This window comes from Sphaeramia orbicularis, chromosome 16 (genome assembly GCF_902148855.1).
Source record: "Sphaeramia orbicularis chromosome 16, fSphaOr1.1, whole genome shotgun sequence".
Taxonomy (NCBI): Eukaryota; Metazoa; Chordata; class Actinopteri; order Kurtiformes; family Apogonidae; genus Sphaeramia; species Sphaeramia orbicularis.
This window is the reverse complement of record NC_043972.1, coordinates 36,377,226-36,404,762: the sequence shown is the minus strand read 5'-3', so window position 1 is coordinate 36,404,762 and position 27,537 is coordinate 36,377,226. Positions and strand designations below refer to the sequence as shown.

The 27,537-nt window shown below is 39.8% G+C and overlaps 2 protein-coding genes across 4 annotated transcripts in view; one reads left to right on the top strand and one right to left on the bottom strand.

Annotated features, from left to right (window-relative positions):
• The first annotated feature begins 305 nt into the window (after positions 1-305).
• On the top strand, positions 306-17,859 carry tmem245 (transmembrane protein 245). 2 transcript variants are annotated; one of them, XM_030157217.1, is made up of 18 exons: positions 306-928; positions 2,085-2,202; positions 4,620-4,715; positions 6,108-6,206; positions 7,188-7,397; positions 7,483-7,652; positions 10,190-10,213; positions 12,573-12,677; positions 12,756-12,838; positions 12,949-13,039; positions 13,121-13,219; positions 13,308-13,436; positions 13,935-14,057; positions 14,140-14,285; positions 14,382-14,482; positions 14,580-14,754; positions 15,563-15,757; positions 16,473-17,859. In XM_030157217.1, the coding sequence occupies exons 1-18, from the start codon at positions 329-331 to the stop codon at positions 16,516-16,518; spliced, it is 2,610 nt and encodes an 869-aa protein (XP_030013077.1). In that variant the 5' UTR covers positions 306-328; the 3' UTR covers positions 16,519-17,859. The 2 variants fall into 2 exon arrangements, with proteins under 2 accessions (XP_030013077.1, XP_030013078.1); XM_030157218.1 differs by lacking the exon at positions 10,190-10,213.
• A 7,734-nt stretch (positions 17,860-25,593) lies between these two features.
• The window catches only part of galnt1 (UDP-N-acetyl-alpha-D-galactosamine:polypeptide N-acetylgalactosaminyltransferase 1), a 48,614-nt gene continuing 46,670 nt past the window's right edge, over positions 25,594-27,537 (bottom strand). For both annotated transcript variants that reach the window (XM_030158089.1, XM_030158090.1), the window contains exon 14: positions 25,594-27,106. In XM_030158089.1, the coding sequence (XP_030013949.1) occupies positions 26,960-27,106 (147 nt within the window). In that variant the 3' untranslated portion in view covers positions 25,594-26,959. The remainder of the gene's footprint in view (positions 27,107-27,537) is intronic.

Here is a 27,537-nt window from a genome sequence, read left to right as displayed (position 1 = left end):
AATGAATCAATAAAAAAAAAATCATGTTTGTAAATGGCCTGCACAGCTGGCTAACACACACCTCTCATTCTATTTATTTTATTTCCTTTTTTAATCCAACCACAACTGTGATTTTAAAATTATAAATTGTTTAAACAAGAATAAATAACAGTAACAGTGACTTTTAAGACACAGAAAGCTTAAAATGGATAAACAAATAAATGACTTAAATACAGTACAGCTAATTCGAAGGCATGGCACTACACTACCCATGGTGCCCTTGGCCGTAACGTCATATGTTTTCCTGCCTCACGCGGTCTATCCATGGGCGTATCTGTGCGCGAGGAACATGGCAGACGAGGGGGAGTCGGCGCCCGAGCCTGCCGTTGCCTCCGGTCGGGAGAGCCCGCAAACTGTCCGGCCACACTTTGTTTCTTTCTCCGAGAGCGTCCAACCGGCCGTCGGTATGATGAGCCAACTGCTATCCCAACCGTCCTCCCTAAAGTTTGATAAAAACATCAAACAGGCCTTTTACAACACCGGGGCCATGATCTTCGTGGCTATCTGCTGCGGGGCGGCTGTGCTGGTCTACTTCATCCTGGAGGCCTTCCTCCGCCCGTTGCTCTGGGCTGTGCTCTGCGGCACCTTCCTCCACCCGTTCAAGCACTCCCTGGCCCGGCTCGGCCGCTCCTGGCTCAACGGTCTCCAGGACTCCGGGACGCCCGTAGTGGTGGGGACCCTGCTGGTCCCGGTGTGGTGTGTGAACTATGGGGTAGACGCGATGGGGAGGCTGGTCCTGGAGAGGCTCACGATGCTGCTGGTGATCGGGGCCGGGGCACCGTTGGTCTACTTCCTCTACCTGTTCTGGAGCGTCGTGGGCATGCAGGTGGTTCTCGGACACTTCTGTGGGATCGTCGGGTCCTTGTTGGACTGTTTTCACTTTGTGTGGGTGAGTGAATGGACGGTGACACCTGGATTTACCTCCAGAAATGATGATAAAAGTACCTGTGAGTGGGCGAGGACGATTCCACACTAGACTTGATCACCCTAAACATGCCCCACGCAGCTCACAGTGGGTTTAAACCAGTCTGACACTATCATTTTTAATGAGTGTACAATGAGCCATGTCTCACTAGTATCTCAAGCCTTATCAGCAGCTGAAATGATGATTAAATATATCTATTTGTCAGACAGTTAAACTGAATCTATATGACTCAATACTGTAAATTTAAAGCATCAAATAACATGTTGGTAGTGTACAGGAAGTGGACTGTGGGGCAACAAAACTTTTCTTTGAGCTACTAACTGTGGAAGTGCCTATTGGCTGATACCATAAAGCCTCGGGGCTGAAAGTATTTTCTTGAATATGTGCCTGACTGTGTATGTGAACAGATCTCATTTGCAGCATTTAGGAGTGTCTGATCAATCAATACTTTATTATTTCCGACCAGTTCCAGGGGCCTGAGACCATCCAGACTTTGACCAGAAACAAATTACATTAAATATACCTCCTCAGACCAGATAGTCTGTCCTTTCTCTAGATTCAGAGGAGGACTGACATAAGGCTCTTGTCTATAAATAGGATGGAGGACATGAGATTAAATTACATTGAAAGATGTCTTTGTGTGGAGTGGAAGCAGCCAAAATCTTTTTGGTAAACAGTGTCATATTTGCCACTTAACAACAGGAGACTGTTTTCTGCAGCTCGTTCCCAAAACAAAAGCAGAAAATGACATCAAAGTCTTCAGATAGTTTTATGGTCATGATGCACTCACATTGATGACATTTAAAAGTAGTAGCATATGAAATGTAATAACGCATATTGTTATATTTAGCCTGATGGAGTGTTGTGGGCCATTAATCTTTCCAGCCAGTCTCATGTTACTGGCCAACGTGATTAACCAATATTAGTAAGTGTTTTTCTGAAAGTAACTTGTTGCAATTCACTGCCAGTTAAAACAGTAGCACTAAACTCTAGCCTTTGTACACACTGAATCGTCATCACACGTCACCAAGTCACCCAAAAATGTCAAGAATACAGCAAAAATAATAGTTGTTTGACCAGTGTTTGTGTTGCATGAATGTTGCATGTTTTTTCCTCTCAGGTGGGCACTGTGGTGGTGGGCTACTTGTTGGCTGTTTGCTTCAAGTGGAGTCCACAAACTGAACATTACCTGAGGGCTCTGGCTCTTCCAGTCTGGGCCGTCCTGCTCTTCTACATAGGTGAGTGGGAGTGGAATAAAAAAGCCCGCTGAGGCATGTTAATTGGTGTTTTATAACTTTGTACAGCCTCGGTTTATTGCCTGTGGGAATATTTCTGTGATAGGAAATCTTGTTTGATGCACTAGGTGGTTCAGGACAGCTTGTGCTAATAAGGTTTTGCTTTTTTCCCCTGGATCATTAAATACTTTTCTAAGTACAAACATCGAACTGAGCACGTGCAGAATGTAAGATGAGGAAGTCCTTAGTATTTTTAGCACACTTAAGGGTGGGGTTGACTTTCTGGTGTGAAATGTTAAAAGTGACAGAACTATTAAGAAGAGGTGGAAAGAGTTCTCTATGAGGCTGTGGACAAATCGCCATAATTTCTCTTCTTTAATGTATTATTTAGATGTGAAACAGACTACTTATTCATATGGAGAAAATATGCACTGACCTCATTTTACTGCAGAAATATTCTGGTGGGACTTCTGAAACTAAACTTGTCATTGATCCTTACAGCTGGTGGTCCATGGGAATTGACATGTGACTAGGAATTGAATTTCCTAACATTTAAAGGCTGTGTATCTTACATTGGGGAAATACAGAGCCAAGCCTGAAGGCATACAGAGGCCATAGTCTTTTTTTCCACATTGAACATAATGTGGGAATAGTGCACAGAACCCAGTGATTATATGTGTTGGGTGTTACATGTGAAGTGTTTTTGACAGTATTCAAGCTGAGCACAGGCACTCAGGCCTTGTCTGCAACTGACATTAACATCATCCACCATGAGATATCGGGCCACAAGTGGCCCATTCTTGGTGAGTCTGGTCACATCTGGCATTGAAATGCGCCCTCAAATGTGTCTCAAGTGATTGTTTGCAATCAGGTCTGAAATGAATGCTTCATATGCAAACAAAGAAAAAAAAACCTTGTGGGAGCTTTCGTATAAAATTGAAGCTGCTTGATCTGAAATATTTCTCTGCCGCTCAAAGGCCACCGACAGCTTGTAAGGTGGAGTGTTTTCATGCCTGTCACGTGCAGTATGAGATGATACTGTGAATCAGTCAGTACACTTTAAACTCCTGAAAAGTTGTAGCATGTACATGTATGGCTTGAGGGTTCCTAGAGTGTAATAAATTAGAGGGATACACATCACTGTGAAAATCTGAGTGATGATTGATTCTTCCCAAGCTTCAGACAAGTTGAGAAATTTCTGATGGATTGTGCAAACTGTGGATATTCTGTTTTTTTGTGGATGAAAAAGCATGTCAGAACATCTCTCTAGCAGAACTACACAAATGAAACACTCCTAAAACATCTTTGTGGACTTTTTTTTTGGGGGGGGGGGGGGGGGGGGGGGGGATTTCAGATGTTTTCAAACCATTTTAATAGGAAGCTGATGGTGTAAGTGTCACTCGCACAGACAACAGCTGAGTAGGCAGTCCTGTAACCCATCCCAGCATACATTCCTGTTCAGACTGTGCCAGGATAATGTGGAAGCATGTCTCACAGACCACTTCCAAATGCTTCCTGAATGATCGGATGTCAGGTTCAAAACACCTAGATATAAAGAAAGACACAAGAATACACAGGAGTCAAGTATCTCTTGCTCGCGAGGAGAGTAGTTGACAGAACACTGCTCAGTTACAATGTCCCAACTCACTCTGAGGGTCCTGCCCTTGCTCTCCTCATTTATTTCATTTGGGTGTTCCCTAGTTACATGGGTGTGATTAGTCTGAGGGTTTACATATTGATCACATTGTTAGTACATGGGTGCATGATTATTTTCCTCTTATTAAATGTCAAAACTGAATCGTCCAGACACATCTCTGTAGGCTTTGTGTGAACTTCTGCTTTCGATCAGACGACATGGGTCAACTGGTCTCCAAGGCATGGTCCCCATCCTCCGAGGTGCTTTCACTTCTGCAAAACCTGTAAAAGAACTCTAAGAGCACTTTGCCCTCATTCAACATAGCATATAATAACATCATAAGTATGGCATGAATGTGTTAACTTACGAGGGCCGTTCAATAAGTTCATGGCCTCACCCAGAACAGAACAACACAGACTGATAATTTATATTTTATTTTTCAACATAATCTCCATTTACAGCAATGCACTTGGTCCATCGATGTTCAAGCATCACTATCCCATCACAAAAGAATGTAACATCCTGTATTATAACAACCACTATTTCTGGGTGAGGCCATGAACTTATTGAACAGCCCTCGTATGTACAATTATTCTAACATCAGATTTGAATGTCCTCAATGCATCTGGAATGGGATCACACCTGGCATTAGAACTGATCTTCAAGGACAGATGTTTTTGCAAAGTCTCAGTCTCAATAAGTTGTGTTTCTGTACTCTGTGGGTGTAACCACAGCGACCTCTACAACCACAAAATGTAACATCTGCTGTGTTTCTCCTCTTTAGTGTCTCTGACTGGTTCATGGAAAGTGCCCATATTTGTGGTTGTGGTTTTACTCCTCATTGTGGGCTCCCAGGAGAAACCCCCTGAACCTGGCAGAGGTGAATATTATTTCACACATGCAGACTTTCATTCACATTTACTACAGCAATAAGCTTTGTTTTTTGGCCTTTGTGTGACAGTAAAGAGCAGACTGGAAACAAACAGAGGGGAATGGCCACCTGATGTTCAGAGCAGGGACGGTATGGGTCATAGTTTGCACCCTCAGCCCTCTACTGCAAACTAAATTTAGACCTATTATGGCATGAATTTTACTGCGATTTCTTAAAAATTGAGAGAGTTTTGTTGTCTTGCCTAGACCTCAAGCTCAGCTGCTACTTACTGCATGTTACATGAAGGTGTTGACCACTTTTTGGAACTGTAGGTGACCAATGTTGGAGATAAATGAATGTGAAACATGTTAAAATATCAGTTTAACTACCTAGTCTGCTGGTAGTTTAACTGCATTAACATCACCCAGTAGTTAGCTGGTCTGCCATTAAAGGAAAGGAATGGCTCTTTAGGTTGTGTATGATCATTGCTCATGTTTAATATTAACAAGAGAACTGTCCTGACCAATAGAACATCATTATTAAGACCAGCGTTCATGCGGCTGCGCATACCGTTGAACATGGTGTTGGTTTGGTTAAGGTTTACCAAGTCAAATGGTGCCACAACTGATGACTATCAGGTCTTGTGCATCTTAAAAATGGACCTGCCTTCTCACTATAAGGTAGGTAGATTTTTAAAGATTAGTGTTTAAGATTTAAAAAAAATATTTAAGTTTAAATATTTTTTCTTTACAGTTTTTACTTGTAGTTTTTTTTGGTTGGGATTTATAATAATGTGCTACAGTGCTTTTCAAGGCACTCGAAGTGCTTTACATTAGTGATCCATTATTCATTTACTCTCACATTCACACTCTGGTGGTGGTAAGCTACATTTAACAAGTTACCAGTCTAGACATGATATAACGAGGGCGCTGATTGGCTCTGTGGTAATAGACAAACCAATATTTCATACCACAGTACTGTGTCAGTAACCCCTTTTTTTTTTTGCATTTTCACCTCCGCCAAGGAGGTGGTGTAATCTCTCTGATTTGTTGAACAGTCAGTGGGAATACCCAAAAATTACTGCTGCCGGTTTTTTTCTAGACATGGGACAAGGCCTAACACTTTTAACACTAGAGCATTCTAGACTAACTTAAAAGTTAACTGTCAAATAAGAAATAATAATAAACATCCAGCATTTTGTTATAAAGTCATGCCCATCTCTAAGTAGCTTTAAAAAAACACGACATTTCTCTGTTTTGTAGCTTTACTGTAGTTCAGCTGCTTCGAGTGAATTAGTTTTGATAGAAACAGTGATGCTTTCAAAGTTGATCTTGTATTTTTCTTATTGCTGTCTTTTCTCTGCCTGTATGTGTTACTGACATCTTATTTTCATCTCTGCAGGTGAGCTGTCAGGGCAGGTGTTGTCCTTTGCTGCTAACACCATTTACATGGCGATCTCCTGCAGTAGTCTACAGCTGAAGCCTGGTGAAGACTCTACTGGTGAGAAATATTACCATTCCTGTGACTTTTGGGGTTAGGTTGAAGAAAATGGGAGGAGCCCAGTAGCCATAATGGTTAGAAGCTGACAAACCTTAAACAAGATGTGAAATTACTACTACAAAGTGACTTCATCTTATTTGAGGAGTTTCACTCTGACAAAACTGGCAAATGTTCTGTCTCAGACCAGTTTTTTTTTTGTTCCTTAGATAAAAGGTCAGTATTTAAAGTGATAATAACATTTTTAGTTTCACTAATTGAAATACAGGTCCATAAAATAAAAATAAAAGTCAAACACAGCACCTTACCAATTCAGAAAGTTCTACTGTCAAACTAAAAACCAAAAATACCACAAATAATAAAGCATTTGTTTTCAAGTACAATTAAGCATCTTTTTTTACAGCCTATTTGAACTACATATACAGGGTGTCCCATAAGTCTCCATACATAGGAGACATAATACATTCCGTACATATATGGTTCTAACATGTATTTCTTTATATTTCTTCTTTATAGTTCTTCAGCAGACACGCATTGAAATGTGTTCCCGACAAAATGGCAGTCATATAGAGCATATTATATAAATAAAAATGGTTTATGTCAAGAAACGTTTATTTTTCCTATGTATGGAGACTTATGGGACACCCTGTATATTGTAATAAATATAATAATACTAAAGGTTACTTATGTTACAAAACCAGAGTATGTGCAACAAAGGGTATCATCACACAGCAGCTTAACCATTTACATACAAAACCTAAAATAACTAATAAAGCAAAAAACATTTTGTTAGTCAATACTATTACCCACCATTTTTCAACTAAATTACTTACAACTCATCACAATAAGGTACTGAAACTCACACATTTTTTTTTTTGTTCTTTATTGGGATTTTTCCTGTTTTTTCAGTCACCTGGTACAACAGAATTCGGTTCATCAGCTTCACTCTGTGTCTGTTTTTCTTTGTTTTTTATACATCTGAAGATGATGTGGCATCTGTGGGTTCTGGTCCCATCCCTGTCACCCCTGGGTTCCCTCGAGGCCCTCGTTCTCTACCAGCCGGCTTCTTCCAAAGGGAGAAAAGCTCCCAAAAAGCCAGTGACATTTACTTTATTCTGCTAGTTTGGGCCATAGTGCTGGTTCAGGTGTGGCTCAACCTCTGGATCCTGCAGCTTCTGCCGATCCCTGTGGCTGGTAACACACACATGCCAACACACACATGAATGCGTGCTTCCTGTCACACTGCTGTCCACAGTCTCATGTTGAATTAATGCTTTAGTGTTTTTCCTGAAGAAGCTCGTGGTCCACTTCGGCCTGAAGGGCTTCGCCGAGCGGACTCTGATATCATGGTGGACGGTGATGGAGAAGTTTGGACGTGAGCGAGAGGAGGCCCTGCTGCCTGGACCGGTCAAAGGCCTGGCTCTGTTCCTGCTGCGTGTCGACACCAAGGTAACGTCTCTGTCCAGGGTCTGGTGTCTCTGCTGCAGTCACTGCTCTTCCACACATCCCTGTCCAAGCACAAACACCGGTTCTTTTACTCTGACATATTGTGTGTTCGTGTAATTGATTAACAGTCAACATTTAAGCACAGTGGATGAGATATCATGGCCTGAAACCAAGAATGATGGATAAAGACAGTTTGGCAAACATTTAATTTGTTAAATACACAGATATTACACAGATAATATTCTAATCATTGACAGGAGAAGAGGATTTTGATTATTTTGTTACGATGGGACCTTTCACTGGGGTGGATAAATTAGGCAGCAAGTGACCATTTAGTCCTTGAAGCTGATGTTTTGGAAGCAGCCAAATGAGCAACACAAGAAACCGAATGACAGACCAGAGAAATTTAAGAGAGTGACTTAAATAGTGAAATATATCATTAACTTGAACACACAAATCCACTGTTTTTACAATCTAAAACTTTAAAACTCTTTGACCTTGTGGAATTCAAAACTATTCAAACAATGTATAAAGCAAAGAATAACTTACTGCCAGGCAATATTCAAGAAATGTTTTGTGAAAGAGAGGGAGGCTATGATTTAAGAGGAAAGTCAAATTTAAAGATTCATAAAGTACGCACTATGTTAAAAAGTTTCTGTATCACCATCTGTGGAGTAAAATTGTGGAACAAATTGTGTGTGGAGATAAAACAAATATCAAACATAATTCAGTTTTTAAAAAGATATAAAAAAAGATTCTTGAGAGGTACAGTATTTAATAATGACTATGAGGCCTGTTTGTTTATGGATGATGTGCTGATTTATATGCTGTAATTATTTAAGAAAATGGTTGAATTGTTGAGTCTGTATGACTGTACTGCCATGATCATACCGTTGGGTGTAATTCAGTTACTGCATTATGTATTTGTAGTGGTTTGATGCTAAAATTAGGAAAATAGTATTGTTTGATTCTTGTATCAAGTTAGTGATAAAGGTGTAAAAGCACTGAGGGGTAGGATTAAATAAGTTTATACTTCTTCCTACTCTTTTTCGACCATGCAAAATTCAGACTTGTATGTGCTTCAAGATAGATTCTGTCCATTTAAATGTTTTATTTTGTTTTGTTTTATTTTGTTTCTTTGCATGTTCAAAATAAATAAATTAGAACTTCATGTAATAACAAGTGTATACAGGGTTCCCATGGGGTCTTAAAAAGTCTTAAAAGTCTTGAATTTACAAATCTGCATTTAATACCTTAAAAAAGTCTTTAAAAGGTATTAAATTTAATATGGTAGGTCTTAAGTTATGTTGCCATAAACCTGTTGGCTGTATTGTGTTTAAATGTGTTTGGAAAATGTCTAAGCTGCAAAGAAAGTAACATTAGTCTACTCTGTTCCACCTGTTCCAACCCGACACTTTATACTGAAATTAGGAACCAATTATCGCCAACTTTGCAGAAATTATCACAGAACATTCAGTCCGACACAGAGAGTCACAAATTTTTACCAGTATGGCCATGAAATAGGCTGTGAAATGGGCATTAAATTCTGTTCTAAGTAGTCTTAAAAAGTCTTCAATTTAACTTGTAGAAACCTGTAGGAACCCTGGTATAAAACTACATGGCTTTTACTGGTGACTGTTGCAGGATATGTTGGTGTTTCCATTTTCACTACAGAGCCTCTGAACTTATCTGATGCTGCAGAAAATCTATGAATCTGCATTTTATCTGAATTACTTCACTGTATTGATAGGGGTAGTGGTTCAGAAATTATTACACATTTTAAATCAGTTGATGCTTTTGGTCTGTGGTGGCTGTTAAGCTCATGAGGGTTAAGTCTAAACCAACTTGTTTTTATCAGTTAATTTAGTAAGAGTGTCAATCAGTTGCTGTTTATTCTTTGTCTCATTTGTCAGTCACTGAATTACCTTTTCATTTTGGCCTGACTGGTCAAAACAGCACATATCATAGCCTCTGAGAAATCAATACAATAATTGATAATGATTGGTTGCAGCTCTAAAACCAATATTGAAGAGGACTTAATACTGAACTACTGATACCGGTTTTTCCTTTCAGTTGTAATGCAGGAAACTGAGCTGGACACGTGGTAATTCTGTCGTGAGTGCATGCGCCTCAATCAAATGTAAGATAAAGGTCAGGATGTTAATCAGCTGGTCTAGATAGTAGTCTGCACAACAGCAGAAAGCAGATACGACGTAGACCATCCATTATGTATTATGTGTATAAAATATTTTGACAGTATGTCCACATTGCTGAACTCTGTCACACTGAAACGTGTCTTTGTCCTGATCTTTTATGGGACGTGGGTATGTTGTATGTTTGCAGTCACAGTGTTTTGCATCCCACTGTGTAGTCGGTTCACACTGCCTGAATGGCCTGTGGTTAAATCCTGCCTGCCACGCTCCACTTCCTGATCCCTCACCGTCTGTGCACAGGTTCTTTATGCACGGACACATGTGTTGACTGCTGCACAGATCTGTCCATTAATAATCTTCCCAATGTCTCTTTGTCTCCTCCCCAAGCTCTGGCATTGGCTTAACAAGCAGGTAATGACTTGGAGGAACAGAGTGCTGAGAGACTGACCCAAAGTCTGTGTGAGAAAGGAAGAAAAAGGGAAACTTATATATGTGTGTGTGTGTGTGTGTGTGTGTGTGTGTGTGTATGTGAATACACTTTGTAGTAGCTTGGTCTGGCGCTTTAACCATCCACTGTCATCACCCTCTCATCATGTCTGACTGTCCTCCCTACTGCTTTCCTGCTTCCTGCTTTTTTACCCGCACAGGAAGTTACAGTCAGGGTTTAACCTCGACTGTATCTTCCCCGCTGCGATCTCACCAGCAGGTTTGGCTTGAGAGTGTGTGAGCTGCATGCAGAGTTGCTGGTTAATGTAGACAGAGCAGAGTGGGAGAGGGAGGGGGTGGGCATTGTGTCTCCAAATATGACACCTGGACAAGACTCATTAAAAAATAAGGTTTTAATGGAAATGCAGGAGAAACACTGCCCACATTTCCCTAGAATAAACACTGGGAGAGATGTGATTACACCACAGGGTCATCTGGGGGGAGAAAATGAGAGGGACGGGCAATGACAAAACCACAGAAAGAGGTTGCGAATATCAAGAAATGAACGTTTTTCACTTACACGTACAAAAGCTTCACATCTCTTTTTAGTGTTTGTGTTTTAAAGGGAGAAAAAGTACTGAAACTTTGCTGAAATTAAGTTGATTTTTCCATTTTAATCATGAACTGGTCATGATAGACATTGTGAATTCACAAATTTAGCGTTATTATGGTTAGCTTAGGTATTACAGGATCTGACTGAGTCTTTTACATCATTGCTGTCAATAATAAGGGATCCCTGTACCAAAGTTTATGAATCCAGCAGTCTGCTAGGATGTGTAGGAGGTGTTGTGTGGCCTTTTTATAACTAATCTACCTGCAGGAAATGGTGATTTATGAGACTTGTGACTCCTTATGCTTTTTACAGGCAATGATTCAGTTTACATTCGTAGTTCTAAATATAAACAGTGCTGTGTAAAAATCTAAGGCAGCCTTTAGCTTTGTTGTTTTTGCAGGGATGTAATGTCTGTGTGTTTTTATTTCTGAACGGAGATATATGCAGAAAATATGTCCACAGTATTGAAACACACAGATACACAAAAAGAAAAAATCAACTCAACAGCTTCTCCAGGTAAAGTTGGTATTGCTGTGATTTGGGTTCAGTAAATCTTCAACTGTCTGAATGTTATATTACACACCTTCAGAGTGTTCCAGAGGTTTTCATGGTCTTTTAATATTTTTCTCTGTCCAGATGATCCCGTCTCATCTGAAATGCATGACCACACTTAAGCATTTCTCACTCTTTATGTGGAATATACAGCAAATATGTAAACAGTAACAAAAATCCATTTAGAATCTGAATATTTGTGAAATGCATATGGGATCATCTGGACAGACAAAAATATTAAGACCATGATAGTCTCTGGGACATTCTGAAGGTGTGTAATATAACACAAAAGTTATTGATGAAAACATCCAGGCAGGACAGTCAACCCAAGAGAGTTGAAGATTTACTGAATCCAAATCACAGTAATACTGACTTTACCTGCAGAAGCTGCTCAGTTCTGATTTTATTTGTATGTGTGTTTCAACACCATAAAAACAACAAAGTTAAAGACTTTTGCACAGTACTTTACATATACAGCATATATAACAAAGGACTTCCTTCAACCAATATATTACTTCACAGCCTGTCTGAAATTTTGTCCTCTCATTTTGTATTAAGTGGTTTTGAGCTCCATTCTCTTTTTTTCTGTTCAGTTATTAAATTGTATGACAGTAGCTCACCTAACATTATGTACTGCAGTGTCCCCTTATCTTTCGTCTCGATCTCCAATATGAAAAAGTCAAATTTTAGTCCATTCAAATCCTTCAGATATGATGCTTTCATTTCTGGTTGAAGTACATTTTGTCTTTTTAAGGTAAGGTTTTAGTGCTGGGTTCATCTAGAGGACTTTAAAGACTGAATGTTGTGCAGCTGAAGCACAGTTGCGCCACTAACATGATTCACTATTAAGTCGTGGCCCTATGAGGGGAAAAACAGTGTCCCACTAACAGAGTAACGTACCACCCATTCAGTAACTGGATTTTTTGTGACATTAACACACGAACACATGACTCAACGGAGACTAATGTCATTCAGAAATTGTAGGTTTGGACAGATTCACTCTGGAGCATGGAGAACCCTGAGTCATGAAATGTACCACGTCAGGATGTGTCCAGGCTGTTGGTTCAAGGACCCAGGTTTCTCCATGAGTGTGATCACTCTATGTTTGAAGCTCATCACAAATATCCTGAGTCTTGTTTTCTCCCCCTTTTGTGCATCTTTGTCGTTTCCTCTGTGCAGATGATTGTGTGGTTGGAGCGTTCTCTGGATAAAATCATCAGCATCTTCATCATCTTCATCCTTGTCACTGGGACGTTGCTTATGGCGCTGCTGCTCACTGCGATGGTACCGTTGGGTCCTCTTTTGCACCCTTCCTCCAATAATGTGGAGGCATTACTCTAATATTTATATTCATCTTTGCAGGTTCATCATGAAAGTGCACACATTATAGATGTGACCAGTAATCTTATCAACGAGACTGTGTCCAACCATCCGGAATGGGCCAAGTATGATCACTGTTTTTTAATTTTCTTGCCTTCGTGGATGGGACTCTGTACATTTTCCAAACACCTGTATCACTTCAGTAGCCTTTTTTTTCTCTGTCGGCCTCCTGTAGTTGGCTTCCAGAGGCTCGTGTTGTCCAAAAGGCTTTGAACTCGGCTGCTACCAATGTCTACCAGCATGGGAGAGAATGGATAACGCAGAAGGTAAGATGAAACGCATTAAATATAAAAGAAAAACAAGCACAAACAGAATAACTCTACCAGCTGCTGTTTTTGTGTTGGCAGCTCCATAAGATGTTAGGAGACAAAGTGAACCACACAGCAGTGATTGAGAAACAGGTTTTGGAGCTTTGGGACAGACTCTATCACTCCTGGTTTGTGAAGGTAGTATGAAGGTGTCTAGATGATCTTATTTTATGTGTTCCCCATTTCAGTGCAGATTTATACCAAACATTCTGTGTCTGTTTTCCAGAATGTAACCCACTCCGGACGCCACCGTGGTCATAAAATGATTCACAGACAGAACAGCTGGCTTGTGGACATCCTGGACTGGAAGGACATCGCCTCATTTCTGCAGGAAAATATTGAGACTCTGCTCTCTGTGAGTACAGTATGGCTCTGTTTAACACAGACTGTAAGTGTTTGGACTGTGATTAGACTCTGTACACCCCCACAGTAGGTAAGAAATGAAGCATCAACATTTGACTGAAGTGTGGACTTTCAGCTTTAATTAAAGGGATTTAACAAAAATAGTGCATTAACTATTTAGGAATTACATGAAACATCAAGTGAAAAGTGGCTCTGGTTTACATAACTTCTTACTGATGCTTTCAATGACATCTACTAAATTAGAATTTCACACTTTTCCAATCTCTGTAGGAAAGCTGTAATTATAAATGTTGCAGTATTCTGTTCACAGCTACATTATAATACCAATTAAACCATGTGTTCATTGTGTACACATATATATGATGCTAAATAAGGAACTTACAGTGCTGCTCATAAATGTGTGAAACAGATGTGTTACAAACACTTGCAGGTGACAGAACTGTAACAAGTCGTTGCCTCAGACTCATGTATGGTTTTCGTGTGTTTGTAGATCCTCGAGTCTCTGTGGATCGTCATGAGTAGGAACGTTGGCCTCCTCATCTCCACGACGACCACTCTCTTCACCGTCCTGTTCCACAGCGGCACAGCTTTACTCAACTTCGTTCTGAGTCTGGTAAGAAACATTTACTGCTTTAAACCTCCTGGACTAACTGGTAAATGCACTGTGATGGCACTGGTGTTGTGTTTGTGTGCAGGTGATCTTCTTGACTACTCTCTTCTACCTGCTGAGCTCTAGTGGAGATTACTACAAACCTGTCAAATGGGTGATCAACTTAACCCCCCTCTCCCAGCCTGGACCCTCCTCCAACATCATTGGCCAGTCTGTGGAGGAGGCCATCAGGTAGTGACACACACAACAATCCTGTGTGTGCTGGGAAAAGTTCAAATATCCATCAGAAGGAGATTATTTTGACTTATTTATGTGTGTTTGTTTTAGAGGAGTGTTTGATGCCTCTCTGAAAATGGCTGGCTTCTACGGCCTCTACACTTGGCTCACTCACACTATCTTTGGCATCAACATTGTTTTCATTCCCTCTGGTGAGTCAGCGCATTCGCAGCAGTCAGTACACCTGCACTTGCCAACACACAGTCAGTATTTCCTCACTCTCTGACGCCGTCTTCCTGTGTTTTGAAGCGCTGGCTGCCATCCTGGGTGCCGTTCCATTCCTGGGGACGTACTGGGCAGCGGTGCCGGCCATGTGCGACCTTTGGTTGGCGCAGGGTGAAGGCGTCAAGGCCCTGCTGCTGCTCATCTGCCACCTGCTGCCCACCTATTTTGTAGACACAGCCATCTACTCCGACATCTCTGGGTGTGTGCGTTATCTGAGCCAACTGTGTTTGCAACATGGGATGAAACAGATTTTAATGTCCCACCTGTGACTGTTTGTATGAAGACATCAAGAGCCTCGTCGCTGCTCTTATGATGAACAGCATCTCTGTTAAGATCTCCAGTGGCAGAGTGGCCATTTCCCTCAAATATTATTTCCTGTTTAGGGCTGTCTCAATACACTTATTTATTTTAACATATTTTATGTCCTTTAATCAAGTGCTGTTGTACACTACAGCCACTGAAGTCAAAGCCAGACCATTAAAACTGTGCATATTTATTTAGCTGTATATTAGGCTGAATTAAATGTGCTAACTGTTCTGTTTGTTTCCAGGTTAGTTTGTACTTGATGACACACTGATGGGCTCCAAAAGAGCCTTACGTGTATTTAGTGTAATTATCTTTTTAGCAGCTAGAAGAAAGACCTTCAGTAGGAATATCTGATTGCTGTTTTTTACATTTTCACAGTAAAACTCCTAATAATCAAGTCCTCATTAAGACTCTCTCTCAAGGGTCCCTATGTCACTGCAACATCTCTCACTGATGTCAAAAATTGGTTATGACATTAAGTTGAGACATTAACTCTTTCAACCTGTAAATGCACATCTAAAACATGTAACTCATGATAAAAGTTAAGTTATTAACACTAATGGCACTGTGCTTTTACAACTGGGTCGGCCTTTTGTTTATTAAGTTCTCACAAAAGAAGTGAAGAAGAAAGTGGTGAACTCTTAAACATGGATGTAAAGTGTATTAGACTTCTGTTGAATATGTCTGTGTTTGTGCATCAGGGGTGGACACCCCTATCTGACAGGTCTGGCGGTGGCAGGCGGAGCATATTACCTGGGTCTGGAGGGAGCCATCATTGGACCCATCCTCCTCTGCATCCTGGTGGTGGCTGCCAACATCTACAGTGCCATGCTCATGAGCCCCAGCTCTGCGGTGCCCACACCGGTGCAGGCAACGTGGCCCCTACCCCCGATGAGGTAAAGACAATGCCTAATATGCACACGTCGAAACAGTAACGGGGTCAGAAACCTAAACACCAATTTCGTTTGCATGACCATAAAAATCTGATAACTGGGATAATTGTAATAATTGGATCTGATGCATTTACATGCATGTCAGAAATGCGATAAATGTGATAAACAGTCACCTAAGTCTAAAACCATCTGTAGTCGATAAATATTCAGTAACTTTGGAAACACTAATGTTATCATTACACTTAAATAATTCTGGTAAAATACAGTTTTTGTGCTTTTTGGGGGCATCAGTGAACATTGAAACTCCAAATTGTTTTGCAACATTTTTTTTGTCCTGATATTATAACCTTTATTTAGTTTTATGAACATCTACATAGTCACTTGATTAAATAGAGGAAAATACCTGCTTTTTACTGAAAAAAATATTGAAGTTAATATAATAATAAAAGGAAAGGGTAGATGTATACAAAAATGTGTTTGTTTTATTTTGTATAATTTCTCCTGCTGTGAGCTCACATGTAGTATTTAAATTTTTTTTTATTATTATTCTTTTTAAAATCATTCATTCTTAAACAAGGCAAATGTGAAATTAGGACTTAAAATGAAGCAGATTCTCCTGAATCACATGTTTGACACTGATGCTGACTGAAGTAGAAAAGAAAGTTCTAGGTGTTAAAGAGCGTAGACATTTCCAGTAACATTCCTTCTGTCGTCTCAGGGCCTTTTCAGAGTCCACCCCTGTCCCCAAGAAGTCTACTGACTGATCCAAACAGGACATGTCCTTGTCATCTGGCTTCCTATTGGCTGACTGCTCAGGGGATATCTCCCCTCCCTGAAGCTCCGCCCTCTGCCACCATCGCGTTCTACGGGGTCGCCCTGATGAAACAGATGCCGGTGTAACGGCCAGTCACCTATGATGTCGTCTGCTTATCAGAGTTTTGTCTCTGAGCGGCGTGGCAGCAGCTGCTCAGTATGGGAGTGTACATCCTGATCCCAACAGTAACATTATATCAGGCTTCATGATTAGAAATGGCCAAGAAATTGATGCCAGTTGTAGAACTCAGTGCCTAAATTCACTTTATAATTTAAAAAAACGTAAAAACATTGTGCAATTTGTAGTGATTGTTTAATAAGATATATTTTCTCTACAAAGCCCCAGATTTCCTCCTGCACATGCTAACGGTGTAGTATTTGTACTCCTACCTCTCTCCTCATGGAGGCTCGAGTTGAGTTTATAGTGTGAAGACAACCATCATGCCTGGCTCAAGAGACAGAGATGACCGCTGTTCTTAGTTTTTACTAATGTGTCATTCATTCTTCCTTGAGCTGAGTTTGCAACACTGTGTCCGAGCTTCAACTCCAGGACCAGGCTTTGTTTCACTGTTCACTTTATTTGTTTATGGATGTGCTTGAATCAGAGCATTTATTATTGTTTATTGTTAATGGAGGCGTGTCTTACCAGTGGTGGTGACTGTAACGGTTCAGATGTGACGTCCTGATTCCAGGGACGCAGGTTTTCGTCTCAACACAACTGAGGGACTGAGGTTATTTTTATATTATTTTGTCTTAATTTTTTTTTTAACATACTGTGAGTGTGCATTCAAGTTACTCATCGTTAAAGGCTTTTTTGCTGATTCGTCAGTGTTGAAGTATGTTTACACTGTGTGGAAGTTAACAGGGTTGATGAATTTTTAGCATTTTTACATTTAATACGACTGCTACTGTCATCCCTGTCATGTTTTGGAGTTCACATGTTCTTTTATTGAAATGATGATATTTTCTCCTCACCTCATCCTCTCTTGCACTCCCTACTTAAGTACAGTCGGAGCACTTTCCTGAATAGAGAAAGAATTAGTTTACATCACTTGGAGCTTTAATGTGAGTGATCTGTACAGATTAATAGTATTTGTAATGTGACACATTGATCATACATGGCTACTGTGTTAGCTGTCTGGGGGTCGGGGTGGTGATGGCGGTGATTGTGGGTCAGAACAGTTAAACTAGTTTCATGAATTCTAATTTAGTACTATTGCTGTGTTTTTGTTTTTGTTTTTTTAATTCCCAGACATGTACTGACCCAATAAACACCATTTGAACAGCAGAAACTACTGGAACTGGTCTTTATTTGTGTCAAAATGTGAAAATAATCTCACAAAACAGTAAAAATACTGAATTTACAACACTGAACAAATAACTGTGGAGAAGACTAAATATTGTGTCAAAGAATTTAACAAAAACGTGGAGAAATTGCTGCCTGCTATACAGTCGCGGAAAAAATTATTAGACCATCAAAAGCAACGGTTATGCAATCAAATACCAACTCCTGTGTGTATCATGTGACTAAAACAGAAAAGAAAACATGGAATGCCTAAAAGCACTGTTTTTGTCAGTACAATGCCACAGATATTGATGTAAGAACTGAAGTGATTCTGGTTATTATCAAGAAAACATGGAAAATGGCTAAATATCAGCTCTGAAATTAAACTTCTGAGTTATTGTTGTTGTTATCATTATATTTGTTCAAACAAATGGGCCTTTAGTTGTACCAGGCATTAAAATGAACAAGAAATTGAAGAAAACAAGGGTGGTCTAATAATGTTTTCCGTGACTGTATGTACTGGCATAGTTACACATACAGCAAAATTGTGTTTACATTCAATGATATTGTCTCTGGGCTCAGAATAATCGTAACACCATGAACCCACTTCATAGTCTGTACAAACAAAGTACTGAAGATGATGGACAAAAAAATCTAATTTTCATCATCACTGCAGTCTAATAAAAAAAACTATATATGTATATATATATATATATATATATATATATATATATATATATATATATATATATATATATCCTTTTGACAACTGAAAACTCTTCATTTTCATGGCTAATGTTACATTGTAAGATTATTCATCATTTAACTCAACTACTCCTTAACAGTTTGTGACCTCCTGCAGTATTGACACCAGAAGAGACCATGGTAAATCAGTCCAACATTGGACTACAGCTGTTTCTCAGTGAACACTGTGGAAACCTTTACAGACTTTATAGACAGTAAACAGTGGCTTCCTGTTGATTCATATTACTGGTGCTGGAGAGTAAATGTTCTATATTATGGCTTTTTCTCTAATTTGTTATTGTGATGGATCTAATCCTGTTTTCATTTTCTGATGTGATGTCACTATAACCTGCATATCCCCTGACCCCCGTCCAGGGACTACAGATGGAAATGAGCTTTTACAGATTTATGCTACTACTACTACTACTGATACTCCTGCTGCCACCACCACCACCACCACCACTACTACTACTACTACTACTACTACTACTACTACTACTACTACTACTACTACTACTACTACTACTACTACTACTATCAATACTCCTACTGCCACCACCACCACCACCACCACTACCACTACCACTACTACTACTACTACTACTACTACTACTATCAATACTCCTACTGCCACCACCACCACCACCACTACCACTACCACTACCACTACTACTACTACTACTACTACTACTACTACTACTACTACTACTATCAATACTCCTACTGCCACCACCACCACCACCACCACTACTACTACTACTACTGGAGAAAACATCCTTTGGATGCGCTGTCTCTTCTTCGTGGAATAATTTATAGAAGAACCTGAAACTGTCTGAACATTTTGCTTTATTTGTTATAAACACACTTGGTTAATATGATGACTTCTGAATTCACGCCGAAATCATTGTAGAACTTGTTTTTATTAACTCTTGTGCTTTCTTTAATTATACATCACTAGATACTGTATTTATTTATTTGTTTGTTTTGTATAAACGTCTGTTGTATCTATGTATTGTATATGTATTTGTATGTATATGTATATGTATATGTGTTTATGCTCTCTTATCCAGGTCAATCTTCACCCGGTTAAATAAAGGATATACAAGGGAGAGTCAAAAAGTTCTCAAAATAACAAAGGTATTTTTCTACATAAGCTCCATTACAGTCTAAACACTTTTGTAATCTATGTTTCCGTTGGTAGATATTTTCTTAGTCGAATCACTGGGGTTGTCTTTGACACAGTCTTTGACATTTGTTTGAGAACTTTCGGACTCGTCCTCGTATATAATGACTCCACTCCCGACCAGCTGAAAAAAATCTTCAAAACAACCTGAAACTCCTCAGGTAGAACCTGTTAATGGCTCAGCACTACTCTAAAACACTTTAACGGGTTAATTTGTAACTCTAGATTGGATCGAGCTGTGAATGATTATCACAAATGACTGCCTCAGCAGGTATGTGAAACACTTGAGAAACACACACAAAACCTGCTGACACACACAGATCAGCCATGACATTATATCCACTGACAGAAGTGGTTATAATATTGATTATTTCATTACAATGGGACATTTCTCTGGGTTGGATATATGAGGCAGCAAGTGAACATTTAGTCCTTGAAGCAGAAAAATAAACTTAATGAACTGAGTGCCTCTGACCAGGTCCATACTGTAACGGTGATGGCTGAGTCAGAGCACCTCCACATGTACAGGTGGTGTTGTTTGTTCCTGGTCTGCAGTGGATAGTACCGACCAAAAATGGACTAAGGAAGGACATCCCAATATCAGGACCATTGAGCATCTGTGGGGGTGGGGCAAATAAATCTGATCCACAGAAGCAGATTATTTTGTTTATTTTAACTATTGTTTGTTCATCATGTTGACGTTTTAGTTCAATTTGTTGACAATCTTTTTTTTTGTAATTGTACATTTTGGTCAGTTTTTGTCCATTGAGTTCATTTTGTTGACTACTATATTCTTTTGCATTCTTTTATAATTATTTTGTTTGTTAGTTTGGTGAGTATTTGTTCATTTTTGTGTCATTTTTGTTTATTTTGTTGATAATTGAGCATCTGTGGGAGGTGTTGGACAATTAAATCTGATCCATGAGGTGCACCTCTCTACCTCCAGGACTTCAGGGATCTGCTGCTAACGCCTTGGTCCAGATACCACAGCACACCTTCAGAGGTCTGATGGAGTCTAGGCCTCGGGTCAGACAGGTGACCCAGGAAATTTGACCATCACAATTTCTCCCTTGTCAAAGTTGCTCAGATCCCCACTGTTTCTCTTTTTGCTGTTTCTAACTCATCAACTTCAAGGACTACATGTTCAGTTGCTGCCTAATATATCCCACCCACTGACAGGTCCCATTGGAATGAAATAATTCAAATTAACACCACTTTACCTGTCTGTGGTCATGATGTTAGGGCTGCTTGACGTATATATTACATGTATAAAGGAAAACCTGGAGCAGGGGTAAGAAAAATACTAAATCAGTGAAGTTAATGTGACCTGAAATTAAACAACAGCAACAATCTGACTGGTAGTTTAATGAGTGAGATGAGGAGCAATAATATCTCCAGCTGAGGTTGTGTTTGGTGTGGATGTAAAGTAGCAGACATCCACAGGAGAAGCTGTATGTTAAAGAATGCCTAGGATAAATAAAAGCTAAAGCTTCCTTCTGTCTGTATGTGTGTGTGTGTGTTGAGTCAGACTGTCATCTGTTCTGTGAACACTTTACAGATTGTCAATGTGTCAGCGACGCTCCGGACAGATGGACAGAAAAATATTCAATCCACCAAAAGCTACAGTACAGCTGTTAGTGACGCAGAGCATCCTGTGATTATAATCTGAAAACCAACCCATAAATACACCGACATCGCAATAGATGGTTATTGTTATTAGCAGCAGCAGTAGTAGACGTATTAGTAGTATTGCTGTTATTGATGTTATTTGTGTATTATTATGATTATTGATGGCCAAAAAACAAAACCTCCTATCTGCAAATTTTTAGATTTTGAGTTTTCACATTAAATGGACTGCACTTTGGGAGGCATAAATACCTAGTATGTATTGTTAACACATAATATAGAAAGAGAGTCTGAGAACAGTAAAATATGCTTGGATATCTGTCAAAGACCATACTATAATAAAACTAAACGTTTTTTTGTTTCCTGAAAAAAGTGATTTTTTCAGATAGGAGGTTTTGTATTCTGGCCATCGTTATGATTATTATTAGAAGTAGTATTGTAATTACTAATCACAATTAGTACTATTATTATTATTATTATTATTATTATTATTATTATCATAATTCAGATGGATTAGACAAAAACCACTGTACTGATTTTCATGAAACCTTGTGAGATTCATTATCATTTAGTTCTTGGTTGCAGGAAAAAGGGAGTGGGTGTAGTTTCTGATGTAGATTAAGATTAAAGTGTTAAATCCATAATTTGCAAATAGTCCATGTAATGTAAGGGATGGAATACAGGAGAAAGGTTGAGTAAAATATGAGGAGACTGTGGCAGATGTAGTCACAGGTGTGAGTTTGCAAAGCTTGTTCTGAACGTTTTTGGTGTCAGACTGTGAGGAATTCACTGCAAAAACATTTCACAAAACAGATAGAGCAGGATGTCCCCACCTGAGAACTGATGGACGGCTTTTGGAGGACTTCACTGATGGGAAACCTGGGCAAAAGTAAACATTTAGTGTTAGAGAAAAAAGAAGATGCAGAGAAAACCAACACTTTTCAGTTCATAGACTGAAAAACAATGTAACAGACAAACTTCAGGTTAAAGTTCATGTGGAGACGGAGATGGAGATTCAGCTTCAGATTAAAGAGATTAAAATATGATCAATTCTATCAAAGCAACAAAGTGAAGAAAAGCTTCTCAGTCTAAATAAAAGACAGGAGTGTATGCAAACACAGACTGGACAGATTAGATTAGTTCATGCATTGGCTGTGTTCTGATTTCTATATTCGGTCTTTTGTTTCTCTCTGGGCTGTCGTCTGACTCGGCTTTGATCCATTTCCTCAGATCACAGTCTCCTCATGGTTCTTCTGAACAGCAGCACATACCTGCTCTCACGTAGCTGGAATTCTCCTCTTGGGCAAATTCATCTGTTCATTCATTCAGAAGGATGAGGCAAGGTGTCTTCATCTACACGGCAGATTCATCTTCAGTGGGAACCAAACGGACGCAGACGCAGGACCAGGTTCATGTTTGTCTAATGAGACCCTGATGCATCTGTTCTGGCTCTAATGAAGGCATTTCACCTGGAAACTGTAATGAGAATCTGTGCTGAAATGAAAACATCACAGCAGCTCGTTGTTTACCATACAGGGAATGTTTTCACAGAACAAAAGCAGAAAAATCTACATATTTGCAAAACTCTCTTGTCTGTGCTTCCTGATGACTTTAGTGTGGGTCTAATCCTGACAAATGAATAATTCAGCAGATCAAGCGGAGGACTCTGAATAATCCACTCTTCACTAAACATGTACTGAGTCTGCTGTCTGACTCCTTCACCTTCACACCGTGCCGTCATGTTTATTAAAAGGACAGAGAACAGTCCCATTTCCCCACAAGACTTATCTTGTTTCTGCCACTGCACTCTACTTCTCACTGTGAGGAGATAAGAGATAGATTTCACACCCACTGGAGCCTCAACTCACCCATCTACGCTTCATTTTCCTCTTAGTTAAAAAAACAAAAACAAAAAACGAAGCGACTTCAAGCAGACTGTCTAAGAAGTGGGTGAGAATTTGAACTGATGTATTAGTTGGTTTTATGTAAGTGAAGCTGAATCAGACAGTGTCCAAATCAGCCGATGATAAACTAGGTATTTCAGGTCAGAATTAGCAGCATCATATATTTTTAGAAGCCAAAGTTTGTAGAAAAGATTAGATTTTGGTTCTCAGTGCAAGTTCAGGGAGGAATCTTTAACCCTTAGTGACCCCTCAGGCCATTTGTCTGTTTTGATTTGGTGATCATTATGACTGTTACAGCTTCTGGCATGACTTTATGTAAAAAGAATTCCTAGAACGACTGTTGGACCTACGTTGGGTGAATGAAAAGTGTAATAAATTCACATCAGAAGGTTTATCAAGACAGATGTGAGGAATTGAGGACAACACATAACGCAAGACAGGTCAACCCCTTTGCATCCGTCTTACTGATTACACTCTGGGACCCTGAAGCCAAAAATGTAGATGCAGAAAAAAACTGCTTTAAAATCATCACATATCAATACTTTTTCAGCCTTTTTCTGCATAAATCTAAAAAAAAAAAACAAACAAAAAAAACAACAACAAATGTTCAGTCATTTTCAGGACTTTAACCCTTTAAATACCAAGTTAAATTTATGATTCCACTTGCCATGTAAAAGGTTAAAATTATGAAAATGATTCAACACTTGGTAGTTTTCAGCAGAAGTGATGTGGTTTAAGAGATTTATGCAGAATAAAAAAAACATTATATTAAGATGATTTTATAGCTTTTTTTTTTTTTTTTTTTTTGCATTTACAGTTTTGTCTTGAGGGTCTCCAGAGCGTATAAAAAGTATATAATAAACCTGTAGGAGTAAATGACATTCAATAAATGTCAAAAGAGAAACATTCTCTGCAAAACTTTACACCATAAGCAGAAACACAGCCAAAATGATCACCAAATCAAAAAAGAAAAATGACAAAAATGTCTTAGATTCCTTCCTGAACTTAAAAATATTGATATGATGATTTTTAGAGCAGTTTTTTTTCTACATGTATGTTTTTGGCTCAAGGGTCCCAGAGCGTAGGGAATTCAAGGGATACACAACGGTTTAGTTTTATATTTTGAAGAATTCAGACCTATCTTTGATCTCGTGTTGTTATCTCAGTTCCTCACATCTGTATTGATAAACCTTCTGAGGTGACTTTATTACACTTTTCATTCATCCAGTATAGATGAAGCAGTCTTTTAAGGAATGCTAGGCTATCACATTGAACAGGTATTATCTAAGGATTATCAGGTGTAGCAATACCAACCAACAGCCCAATAATTTGCTTGTTCTAGAGCAGGACACGCATGGGAAAAGTGTGTGGAAATATGTCAGCATATAATGAAGAGCTGGTGATGGGCTCCAGGACCCTCCTGAGGACTCAGCAGTTCAGAAAATGAATGAATATTGTCATATAAATTGTATTTCCTGTATTGCATAAAAGTTGCATGTGATTCCTGACTAAGCACGTAGTTAAAGTGTGAACAGACAAAAAGAGGCAGAAACCTGCATTTTCCTTGTTATTGTTCTGTAAACTTTTTCACCTTTATTTTTTTTCTACATTTGGATCAGCTCAGTGTGGAAGCCTGGACATGTCAGTTAACTTCAACCCCCACCCCCCAAAAAGCAGAACAATCAATATACACTTCCTCTTTGTCACAATCAAAAAAAAAAAAAAAAAAAAAAAAAGACGCTCACACCGTCACCACTCAGTCACTCGCTCAGACATTAACATCAGTCCTCCTCTCACTACTGTGTCCACAACAAAGATGAACCAAAGACGTGTAAACCCTTCCTCCACTGGAGGAAGCTGAAATGGTTAAACCTCACCTCTCCTGCTCTGACTCGCAGTAGCAGGAGCGATACGACAAAAGTAAAAGGATATAGAAAAGCATGATGGTTGAAATGAGAGTCACACATGATGCAACTATGGAGCTGTCTGGCTCACTGAGATATGAATAAACCATTGTGAAATACTGCAGGTGTGCTTGCAAAGTGAGATATCTAGTAATGGATTAAGATATGTCTGCTGCTGCTGCTGTGCTCTTTGTAATCCAGTTCAATCTGTCACTACCTTTAGCTCTCTACATTATTCTGTCTGTGATTAAGCCTCTGACAGACCTCAGCGGGTCTCTTTGATATTCTAACAAACCACTGGCGTCTTCCAGGCATCCTTTACTACAGTAGATATGTCCTCAAGAGACTGAAGAGACTAGGCTCTGTTAGAAATAAAAGCAGCTTCTTGCTCTTTTTTTTTGTACAACGGAAGCAGGAATATGCTGATCTGCCATCAGTCTATGCTAGAGGCTCTGCTAGTCCAAAAGTGAGGACACTGAGAGCTGTTTGTTCTGGTAAACAGGAGGCTGATGGGCTGCGATTAGTACTGAAGACACCCACACCGACTCATCCACACACTCAAACTGGAGGAAAAGAGCCCTTAGAGGGTACTTTTAAGAGGTCATCGAGAAGATGATGTGAGAAAATGATTACAGTATAGGCTCAGGTGGCCTTTTTCCTATTCGTATACGTCTATGTAGTGCCTTATGGGAGTTTTCCCTGTGGATTCACACTACATTAGGCAGTGAACATCAGTTACATATGCTGAGTCCTCTGTGTGAGTGTTAGCTCTATGTTAAACATCTTTAAAGACAACACAGACGGACAGACAGGCTAGGGTTACTGCTCTGTGGCACTCTCACAGGACTGTAGAAACAGACAAAGCCAGGTAAAAACTGGACATAGAAATCTCAAGATATCACAAACATTATATTTCGCTATCTCTAGATCTCTGCTGATGGCAGACGTCAGGTTCTCTGTTCGGTCCTCTTCTGTTTTTTTTTTTTTTTTTTTTTTTTTTTTCTTGAGCGCAGTCCCTTTGAATCCCTCAGCATGGAGGCTTCAGTCTGTAAGAGGGTGGAGGTGCCGAGGAGTAACACCAGGGGGAGACATACACTGCTGCAAAATGTAGGAGTGTAGGAGGGGCTCTGACACAGGCATCCATGACACACACACACACACACACACACACACACACACACACACACACATACACACCCTTCTTCATATGAGTTCATTGTCAACCCCATTACAAAATTAAATAAAAAAAAATCAAAAAACAAAACAATTCAAGCCCCCTTCTCAAAGCATACATTCATCTTGGAGAACACACACACACACACACACAGAGATAAGGACACACACTCTCTTTAGAGGCAGTCAGTAAACGTTACATGATGAGTTGAGGGGTGGACTGCTTTGTCCAAGGAAGCTGTGAGTGCAGAACCTCGCCTCCACCGGTCTCTCTCAGTCCCCGCGGTTAAAATCTCTTTAGAAAAAACAAAACAAACGTAAAACCACAGCCGCCGTCTCCTAATGGGAGTCTTTCCTCCTCTTCCCGCAGCGAGGAGGGTCAAACGCGCTCCTCCCTCTGAACTCTGGCAGAGGTAGTACCGTCCGATCCGCCCTCCTCTCTTCCAAAATCCCCTCGTGGGAAGTCTTTCCTTTCTCGCTGCCCAATTTTAACAAACACGTCCATTCGCCTGATTGCTTACTCTGGGCCGCTGTGTGTGTGAGTGTGTGTTGTTGGGAGTGTGCGGAGTGTGGTCAGAAGACCTCCGGTAGTGTGACGTTGCGGAGCAGCCACTGTTGGGAGCGTGTGTGTGTGCAGTCTCTGACACTGGGCACCTGGCTGTCCTCCTCGCTGGCCTTGTCCAGACACTGGTTACTGTTGACGTGGATCAGCGTCAGCTTCTGCACAGCGGGAAACACAGAGGAGAGCGTGAGAGGTCACAGAAGGTCTCACCGGAACTGAAAAGGCCACGTAAATAAATCTCCGGCAAATAACACTAATTCCAGCTGCATACACTGAGCTGTTCCAAAACTCCTTTTTCTTCTTCCAGATCTTAATTTCAAGGCTCCATTAAATGTTGGCTGAGCTCTCACTGCGACTCATAATGTGGTCAGGTTGTGTAACACGTCAACAAGGCAATTTCACCCTAAATTTTAAGACCGTGAAATGACAGCTGCTGCAAAATATGTGTCATAATGTTTCCAAATGCAGAAGCTGATTTTCAATTTCCATTTTCATTGTCTTGTTTGGAAAATGTATTTGCTTTGATTTTAGTTAAAACGAAACGCATTTGACGGAATTTTCAAAGCTAAAAAAATATCATGACGCACAC